At 39.5% G+C, this 10,797-nt stretch overlaps 2 protein-coding genes across 2 annotated transcripts in view; one reads left to right on the forward strand and one right to left on the reverse strand.

Annotated features, from left to right (window-relative positions):
- Positions 1-1,286, reverse strand: part of LOC128984672 (uncharacterized) — a 14,831-nt gene extending 13,545 nt beyond the window's left edge. The window contains exon 1 of the mRNA XM_054404008.1: positions 1,100-1,286. Within this exon, the coding sequence (XP_054259983.1) occupies positions 1,100-1,286 (187 nt within the window). The remainder of the gene's footprint in view (positions 1-1,099) is intronic.
- Positions 1,287-5,072: 3,786 nt separating this feature from the next.
- Positions 5,073-10,526, forward strand: LOC128984673 (uncharacterized). Its single transcript, XM_054404009.1, has one exon. The coding sequence runs from the start codon at positions 5,073-5,075 to the stop codon at positions 10,524-10,526; it is 5,454 nt and encodes a 1,817-aa protein (XP_054259984.1).
- Positions 10,527-10,797: the final 271 nt, after the last annotated feature.

Genomic DNA, 10,797 nt, shown 5'->3' on the forward strand with positions numbered 1-10,797 from the left:
TTGTAGTTTTTACTTCTGGCCACTTTGGACCAGGTAAATTATAGATGTTGTCACGATTGGTGAACATGTCATTTTCACATATCCATCTATCATGCTAGCAAATTTTTAGCTCAAATATTAAATGTTTTTTTATTTGTGCTAAGTTGATGCATGTTTAAATGTTTTGTTTAAATTATTATTTATTGTCTAAATGTTAAGATCTGTCAAAGAGACGAACCTTTGAAATTTATAATCTTGTTGCTAAAATGTATGGTAGTTTTAACCAGTGAAATTTGAACTTATCGATAACGTTTAAATATACGGCAGTGATATATGCGGAATATTGGTCTTGGACTGGTACTACTGTGTTTCTGGGTTTTGTTACCCAGGGAAGTACCTTGAGTGTTGGCGAAAAAACTTCTCATCCTGGCCTCCTTTCTCCGCCCAACTTCATGGCCCTTCGTTGTCCTACGCCGTGACGTCTGACTACCTGATTCTATTTACTGTTAAAAGTATGCACAACATTAACTAATTGTTATTGCTTTTTAACATTTTATATCAAACTAGCCTGGATTCCCTGTTATTATTTTCAAATTTTATTTCAAACCCCTCATTAATTATTTAGTTTTTTTATTCATTCCATTTTTGGGGCCCCTAAACAATTAATGGTTACCAAGTTCAATTTGCATTTATTGAAATAAAATATATATTATATTGTTAGAATTTATTCATATGAAAAAAATTAAGGTTAAAGATAGTTAAATTCTTATTTTGAAATTAGCCTATTTGAATGATTGAAGAAATGATTGTAAGTTAGTAGGCTGGGTGGGTAACAAAATCAGTTAAAGTTTTGAGAGTAATTTACATGTATTGTTGTTAGTGTTTGTTGTAGTTTAAATTGGTTTATTACAGCTCGTTTCTCTCAAATAGCGCGTAGTTCTTGAACCTTCATCCACGGCTCTCTTGTTGTTTGGTAGTTATTTGTGAGCCACTCCTCGTCCCTGCACATGGAATCACGCTTCCATGTCGATTGCCTGGGTGCAGGTACGAGGGCCTGGTTCAGATGAAACTGTTCAAAGAACCACAATGCTAGATTCCATATAAAGTTCAAAACAAATACTGCACATCATCTCCTCTTGCAAGCCTTCAATATCTCTGATAAATTTTTTCTCCCGTTTATCTAACTTCTTTTCAAGGTCCTGAATCTGATGTGACTGGGTTTCTTTTTCATTTGTTAATTCTATTAGCTTTGTCTTCAATTTGGTTTCATTTTCAGATTTTTCTGCTACTACTCGCTCCAGCTTCATCTCCCTCAAAAAAAGGAGATTTGTTTTTCAAGAAGCTTGCTTAGCATTTCCTTAGATTGCCGCTGCCGCTCTTGCTCCATTTTATTTAGGTTATAAATCTTTCGAATTTACCCTTAGTCTTTACGTGGAGTAATCATTACTCCGCTCATACAGCTTCTCGCATTTCTTCCAAACTGTTTGTATTTCTGCGTATGGCTAAGCCATAATATTTCTGGATGGCTAATATGGCAGCTCCAGTTAGTCAGTTTCGGCCACCCATCGTTTTTCCGTTGGTTTGTTTATTTTTTCATTCTTTTAGCTTCACAGTCTTTAGACGGGTCCCCATCCGCTTCTGGACATGCCCTATGCATTCCAGTTTTTTGATCTGGCAATCATTGCCATAGGGATTGCTTTCCACAACACTAGCAAACCCTTTTGAATCACCGTCGCCAACATAGCGAACATTGTAGGTGGGTACACACCGACGGAATATCGCTTGTGCTCCATTCGCTTCCATGCCTCCACTTACCCCCTGGTAGTTTACACTGCACTTGTCTGTATGTTGTCCAATAAACTTGTTTTTACAACGGCAATGCTTAGAAAGTAGTTCTGCATCAATAACCTTACAGGTGTCCACTGAAGTAGCAGTAATAACACCATTTTGAGACGTATGACCTCGTTTCTGCCATGTTCCGTCTATGGCAATAGTCAAATCCCTGCCACCTTCATTCAATGCCACAGCTTCCTCTACTGCTTCCTTCATAATTTTGAAACATACAATTTCAGCTGCAGATCCTACAACTTCTGTATAGTTTGAAAATTGTGATGGGGGAGTGGGCAGATTCAGTACGCCACATATGGTAGCGGCAGCCGTCTGGCCTTTGCCTATTGTGCGCATGCCATACACCAATCTTACATTAATATCATATAGGCCTACCTTCTTGTCCTGAGGCTTATTTGGTACAATAGAGGAGTTCTCAAATGAAGCCAGTGTTTTTTCACTACAACCTGCACATGAAAAGTTCCCCGAAAAGAAAAGGCCTATAATCCAGTAACCAAACGCATTTTACCTTGCATGAAATGGGGTAGTAGGTTTCTTTTTTTTAATGTTGTTTGTAATAGTACAGAGTTGCTAAATCCAAATTTTCGACCTCGGTGACCTTCCGGATCACCTCCAAAAAGCTTAAAAATCGGCAGAATTACGCACTATTTTTACGTATGTCCGATTTTGACCCTAAAGCATCACTTTTTCATAAAGAATAACCATAAGTTAACCATTTTTAAAGTACATTAAATTACCTATCATATCTATACAGGGTTAGGCAAAAGTCTGGAACCCCCCAGTTAACTTTTTAATGCGTTGCAGTAGGAAAACCAAACTCGGCACATATTTACAACATAAGAAATTGCACTTTTTAATCAAAGTTACAACTTTGCCCCAGCACCCAAAATGGGGTATTTTGGGGGCAGCCTCAAATTTTCAAATGTAAACACCTATCATGTGACCCCTCATTTTAAAGGGTTTATCAAGAAAAATTGAATGGCGCAAACCAGAGGTCAATATCGCACCCCTAATCAAAATGGCAGCCATTTTAATGATTTGAGATGAGCAAGCAAGATAAAGTCTAAACACCCCCAGTTAACTTTACAAATTTTATATTTTAATACTGACCATAAGGTGAATTCACTATTTTTATAAAGGTATGCTGAGTTTAGTTTTCCTGCTGTAACCTGTTAAAAAGTTAATAGGGAATATTTAAAAATGACTGCCAGTTTGATTAGGGGTGTGATATTGACCTCTAGTTTGCGCCATTTAATTTGTCTTGAAAACCCCTTTAAAATGAGGGGTCACATGATAGGTGTTTACATTTGAAAATTTGGGGCTGCCCGCAAAATACCCCATTTTGGGGGCTGGGGCAAAGTTATAACTTTGATGAAAAAGTGCAACTTCTTATGTTGTAAATATGTGCCGAGTTTGGATTTCATACTGCAACGCGTTAAAAAGTTAACTGGGGGGTTCCAGACTTTTGCCTAACCCTGTATAAATAAAATTAGAGTTTTGTCTGTACATTGCTTAGAATAATGAACTTTTTGGTTATTTTTACATTTCATAGGTCAGAGAAACCGAATCAAACCTTATCTCAATTTCTGTCTGTCTGTCTGTCTGTCTGTCTGTCTGTCTATCTGTCATTCTCTTGGTAACGCTAAAATACGCACTTTATTACAACTACTCCTCAATAACTATAGCACTGTCCCGCCTGAAACTTATTTTCCAAATACTATACATATATGAGATGGTTTTAGACGTATTTCATCGAATATGAGACAGTTAGATATTTAACAGTAAACCCTTGAAAATCAAGTTTTTGTCGATTTTTGACGTGGAATTTCTGGAAGAATGTTGCTTTGTTTACAACTAATCATATGCACATGGTTTTAATTGAAATACAATCTTAATTTTGACATTGGCATACAGCTGTGATTAGAAAACGTTAGCCTATTTGAACTCAAGGTTAACCATAGCCTTATCGATTCACACAACTTAAAAACCATACGAAATGTATACTATATTATATAACTGAACACCAGTTCTGCTAATTATAACAATGGGTTTTGTACATTTCATCCATTACCGTACAAATAATTAAAATAATAATACATTAATTGGTTAGAAGTAAAGATAAATAAAATTAGAGTTTTGTCTGTACATTGCTTAGAATAATGAACTTTTTGGTTATTTTTACATTTCATAGGTCAGAGAAACCGAATCAAACCTTATCTCAATTTCTGTCTGTCTGTCTGTCTGTCTGTCTGTCTGTCTATCTGTCATTCTCTTGGTAACGCTAAAATACGCACTTTATTACAACTACTCCTCAATAACTATAGCACTGTCCCGCCTGAAACTTATTTTCCAAATACTATACATATATGAGATGGTTTTAGACGTATTTCATCGAATATGAGACAGTTAGATATTTAACAGTAAACCCTTGAAAATCAAGTTTTTGTCGATTTTTGACGTGGAATTTCTGGAAGAATGTTGCTTTGTTTACAACTAATCATATGCACATGGTTTTAATTGAAATACAATCTTAATTTTGACATTGGCATACAGCTGTGATTAGAAAACGTTAGCCTATTTGAACTCAAGGTTAACCATAGCCTTATCGATTCACACAACTTAAAAACCATACGAAATGTATACTATATTATATAACTGAACACCAGTTCTGCTAATTATAACAATGGGTTTTGTACATTTCATCCATTACCGTACAAATAATTAAAATAATAATACATTAATTGGTTAGAAGTAAATTTAATTCAAATTACAGATTCAATACAAAGTATTCAATATAAAAGTTAAACATTTTAGATAACAAAATTACGATCAGCTGATTGTTATTCTTTAATATCTGTGCGCTACTAACCAGCAAACAAACTTGACCAGTTTATTATTGTTCATTACTCTTTACACCAAAATAAAAGTTATAATAGTTAATAATGTCCTAAATTATTTCACGTTTATAAATAAAAGAAAATCTACTCTTCTTTTAATTTATTTTTTTTTGAGGTAATGTTTTTAAAAAAGTTCATATTCCCATATGAATTTGCATCAATCAGATGTTTCATACTGTACAGTAGAGATATTCGTTGACATAGTGTCAAACACAAATTAAATTTGTTTACAACTAAACATATGGACAATATTTTTGTTGCTTTAGTTGAGAGGTTACAAGTTAATCTTTAATACATTATTTGTTGAAATATTTTCTATTGTTTCTAAATAAATATGTCCTGAAGAGTATGCCTCGCAAGAGAAAAAGCAATTTGGGTAGAAAAACAAATAATGCCAAGAGACAAAAATTGTGTGTATCCACGGAATCAGTTGATTATGATGATTCGGACTCTGATGATGGTGTACATAGCAATAATGAGTCGACAATTTTAAGTTCCGTTGTGGTTGAAGATTATGCACGACCTTCAACCAGTCGAGAGCGTGTCGCCCTATTTAGGTCTCAGCAGAATGAAAAAGAACGTGAAAGCAGGCGAGACACTGAACGTTTAAGATTTAGCCAAAGAATACAAAATGAGACGGAAGAGGAGCGAGAAGCTCGACGGAACAGGGACCGAATACGGCACGTCCAGAGAAAAGAAAATGAGACAGAAGAGGAGCGAGATGCACGTCGGTGCAGCAACCGAATACAGCAAGTTCAGAAGAGGGGAAACGAGACAGAGGTTGAGCGAGAAGCACGTCGGAACAGTGACCGAATACTACACGTTCGGGGGAGGGAAAACGAAACAGAGGAGGAGCAAGAAGCACGTCGGGAGAGTGACCGAATACTACATGTTCAGAGGAGGGAAAACGAGACAGATGAGAAGCGAGAAGCACGTCGGAACAGTGACCGAATAATACACGTAAGGAAGAGGGAAAATGAAACAGAGGAGGAGCAAGAAGCACGTCGGGAGAGTGACCGAAAACTACATGTTCAGAGGAGGGAAAACGAGACAGATGAGGAGCGAGAAGCACGTCGGAACAGTGACCGAATACGACACGTACGGAAGAGGGAAAACGAAACAGAGGAGGAGCAAGAAGCACGTCGGAACAATGACCGAATATTACACGTCCAGAGAAGGGAAAACGAAACAGAGGAGGAGCAAGAAGCACGTCGGGAGAGTGACCGAATACTACATGTTCAAAGGAGGGAAAACGAGACAGTGGAGGAGGGAGGAGCACGTCGAAACAGTGACCGAATCCTACACGTTCGCAGGAGGGAAAATGAAACAAGAGAAGAGAGAGAAAGTAGGCAAGAACGAGATAGAGTTCGGCAAAACCAACGTAGGAATAATGAAACTCCTGAAGAGCGGGAAGCTAGACATATAATCGACAATGATAGGTACCGTCGCACTGTTGAAGAGCAAACTCTACTTTTGCATGACGAGGCGACCCGAGTGGAGGAACTTCGAGCAAGCCAGGACATTGCTGACAGAAATGCCCGTGTTGCCGCTGATTCTGAAAGACATAGGGTGAACAGAGTCGTTGAGAGCGACGCAGAAAGACAAACTAGGATCGCGCGGGAAAGAACTCGGCATGTCGAAAGAAATTTAACAGAATGGCGAGACACACACAACAGTGGATTCCAATATGATCCTTTTACACGTTACAGTGAAGCTGCCAATATTGGAGATTTTGATAAAGTTTGTAGGTTTTGTCACGCTTTGAGTTGGTCAAAGGAACCACGTGGAATATGTTGTGCTTCTGGTAAAGTGTCCATACCGTCTATTTTGGAAGCACCTGAGCCGCTACGTACATGGATATCGGACGAATCACCTCAATCGCGAAATTTTCTTAGACATATCAGGGCCTACAATAGTGCGTTCCAAATGACTTCTTTTGGAGGTAATGAAATCCGTGAAGGACCATATATGCCTACATTTAAGGTTCAAGGACAAGTGTACCATTTGATCGGCTCTCTTTTGCCACCCCCTGGACTTCCGCCGTCTTACCTTCAGATTTACTTTGTTGGGGATGACCAAGTCCAGCTTCAAAGAAGGCAAAGTTTATTTCAAGACCTTGATCATGACATGTTGGCCGCTTTGCAAAACATGCTTCAGAATAATAACGCCTACTTGCTCAGCTTCAAAACTACTTTAGAAACATTTCCTGTAGATTCACCTGATTTCAAAATTGTTATTAGAGCCGACAGACGCCCTGCAGGGGACCACCCAGGTAGATACAATGAACCAACAGTCAATGAGGTTGCTATTTTGATGATTGGGGATCCAAGTGACCATCGAGACATCATTTTAAATTCAAGAGAACAGGGTTTGAAACGAATATATGAAACCCACCGATCTTATGATGCCCTACAATATCCCCTTATGTTTTGTAGAGGCGAAGATGGATATAGTTTCAATTTATATCATGTAAACCCGGTTACTAAACAACCAACCACAAAGAAAACTAGCTCACGAGAGTTTTACGCCTATCGCATTATGGTTAGAGAAGGTGAAGCAAATCACATTCATAAATTCAAACAGCTTTTGAACCAGTACTTGGTGGACATGTACGCTAAAGTTGAGAGTGAAAGGCTGCTGTATCTTCGTACGCACCAAAAGGAACTGAGAGCAGAGAATTACATACACCTTCAAGACGCTTTAAGACGAGACGACAACGTAGAAGAAATGGGGCAAAAGATAATTTTACCTGCCACCTTCACTGGAGGTCCTAGATATATGCATTCTCGCACACAGGACGCCTTTTGCTATGTTCGGAAGTTTGGTCGTCCAGAACTTTTCATAACAATGACAACAAATCCAAAATGGATAGAAATCACGAGTGTAATTGGAGAAAGGCAGTCTGCTCACGACCGGTATGATGTGGTATCACGAGTTTTTCATTTGAAGCTTAACTGTATGATTGCTGTTCTTATGAAAGGCCAGATTTATGGCTCAGTTCGCTGCTACATGTACTCTGTTGAATGGCAGAAACGTGGTCTTCCACACGCTCATATCCTGATTTGGCTTGAAGAATCCATTCCTCCAAATAGAATAGATCAAGTCATTTCTGCAGAGCTTCCAAATCCTGAAACTGATCCTGAACTTGCAGATATAGTCAAGACTCACATGCTGCACGGACCATGCGGAGCTTTTAATGTGCGACAGCGCAAGCTTCCCTGTATGAAGGATGGTCACTGTAGCAAAAGATACCCTAGACCATTTGTCAATGAAACGGCAACAGGAGACAATGGATACCCAACATACAGAAGGCGCTCCCCAGATGATGGAGGCCATCATGTCCTAATCAGAGTAGGTAACGATGAAATCCCTATGGACAACCGATGGGTAGTACCTTACTCGCCTGTATTGTCCCGAACATTTCTAACACATGTTAACGTTGAGTACTGTAGCAGTGTAAAATCTATAAAGTACATCTGCAAGTACATAAACAAGGGCAGTGACCAGGCCACATTTGCAGTAAGTAATGACACAGACGAAATTAAAATGTACCAAAGTGGTCGGTATATATGCACATCTGAGGCGGTATGGAGAATTTTATCATTTCCTATACATGAGAGGTTTCCCGCTGTGTTGCATTTAGAGGTCCACCTTCCAAATGAGCAAAGAGTATATTTCCAGCCAGGCAATGTTCGGGAAAGAATGGACCAAAGTACAACTCTTTTGGCCTTCTTCAATCTCTGCCAGACGGACGCCTTTTCAAGAACCCTCCTCTACAACGAGTTGCCCTATTATTACACATACTCTAAACAAAGAGGTTGGTCCAGGAGGCGGAGAGGACAACCAGTACCAGGACATCCTGACGTGAGACAAGATCCGTGCATCGGTAGGGTGTACACTGTCCATCCAAGCTGCAGTGAGCGTTACCATCTCCGACTCCTCCTACACACTGTTCGAGGTCCAACATCTTTTGAGGATCTCAAGACTGTTGATGGTGTGCTCCATCCAAATTTCCAATCCGCATGCCGTGCCCTTGGTTTACTAGAGGATGATGCGTGCTGGGAGGGCACTCTTGCAGAAGCTGCTGTTTCTGACAGTCCCACCAAGTTGAGGGATCTCTTCAGTGTCTTATTAGTATTTTGCAATGTGAGCAACCCTCTTGAGCTCTGGATCAGATTCAGAGATTCCCTCTCAGAGGACTTTTTGAGATCTGCACATCAAGTCGACATTAACACCACCTTTGAAAACAATCCTATCATATATGACCAGTGCCTAGCAAGCATTCAAGAGACAATCACTCGCATGGGAGGACTTGGGCTCGAAAGCTACAACTTACCAGTACCAGCCATAGATGTCAATCAGTTAAACCATGATTATATCAGAGAGACAAGTTACGACCATCCCGAACTCATTAGGTTTATTGAACAGTGTACGCCAACTCTCAACGAGGAGCAGCGCCAAGTGTATGAGCAAGTTTTGACGAGCATAAATGGACAAAGAAACAAGATGTTTTTTCTTGATGCTCCTGGAGGTACTGGAAAGACCTACCTCATAAAGCTGATTCTCGCAAAGGTTAGATCAAACAGTAAGATTGCTCTTGCTGTGGCCTCTTCTGGCATTGCAGCAACCCTTCTGCCAGGTGGAAGAACTGCCCATTCCATGTTCAAAATCCCAATAAATGTAGAGCATATGGACATCCCGATTTGTTCTATATCGAAGAGCGCTCCCATGGCACGAGTTCTACAAGCAGCCTCCTTAATAGTCTGGGACGAGTGTACGATGTCCAATAAACTGACAATCGAGGCCCTCGACAGAACACTCAAAGATATGAGGAACAGTAATAAGATCATGGGTGGAGTGACGGTATTGTTCTCTGGTGACTTCCGCCAAACTCTGCCAGTTGTAGTGAGAGGCACAAGGGCGGATGAAATTAACGCCTCTATGAAAAGATCTACCCTATGGCCAATAATGAACAAACTGGCGTTAACAAAGAACATGCGGGCCAATATTGGAAATGAGGTGGAAGAATTCTCCAATGTTCTGTTAAAGTTGGGAGATGGAAAGCTGGGTAACGTTGATGGAACTATCGATATACCACCTTCTCTTGGTGTTATTGTTCAAACCCAAGATGAACTCATCGAGAAAGTCTATCCAGGAATTGAAGACCTCCCAAACAAGAGCAGTGCCTGGTTATGCAATAGGGCTATTCTCACTCCAAAAAATGAAGTTTCAACAAAGATAAATAAGAAAGTGATGTCCCTATTCCTAAGCGAGGACAAGACATATTTGTCGGTGAACACAGTTCTAAGAAATGATGACGCAGTGCACTACCCGGCAGAGTTTCTTGACTCGGTGACAGCACCTGGACTACCCGCCCACGAACTTAATCTTAAAATTGGTATTCCCGTTATGCTTCTAAGAAATTTAAACCCTCCTAAATTATGCAATGGGACTCGGCTTCGAATTCGAAGTCTCCAGCGAAATGTCATAGAAGCCGAAATTCTAACAGGCTGTGGTGCGGGAGAAGTGGTGTTTGTCCCCCGGATCCCCCTCATCCCAAGCAACTATCCCTTTGAGTTTAAGCGCCTGCAATTTCCCTTAAATCCATGTTTTTCCATGACGATCAACAAATCGCAAGGTCAGACACTGTCAACAGCAGGGATTGAACTAGGTGACGCGCAATGTTTTTCACACGGACAGCTGTACGTGGCGTGCAGCCGAGTGCGATCGCCAACCAACCTTTACATACATGCCCCAGGCGGTCGAACCACTAATATAGTATATGAAGAGGCATTAAGTTAGGCAACCTTTTAATTTTTTGTGTTTTTTGTTTTTCTTCACTATTTAATATTTATTTTCAATGTATGTCATTTGTTGTTTTTGAAATTTTGATATTGTAATTTCGCTGTGACAAATGTTAAGCGCTTCAACTCTGCTATCTTTGCCAACTTTGTTATTTAAAACTTTCGAATATTTTTTAAGATTTAAGTTTTTTAATGTATTTTTATGTACTAAATTATGTTAAAATAAATTAATCATTGTTATTACAAAAAAGTTTGTAACCTTATTCTTG

The sequence above is a fragment of the Macrosteles quadrilineatus genome, unplaced genomic scaffold, assembly GCF_028750875.1.
Source record: "Macrosteles quadrilineatus isolate MER2022 unplaced genomic scaffold, UCM_ALF_1.0 Scaffold_2__2_contigs__length_208266976, whole genome shotgun sequence".
NCBI lineage: Eukaryota > Metazoa > Arthropoda > Insecta > Hemiptera > Cicadellidae > Macrosteles > Macrosteles quadrilineatus.

What these genes read in the sequence shown, in the direction of transcription:
- LOC128984673 (XM_054404009.1), top strand. Translation starts at nt 5,073, where the DNA reads ATGCCTCGCAAGAGAAAAAGCAATTTGGGTAGAAAAACAAATAATGCC.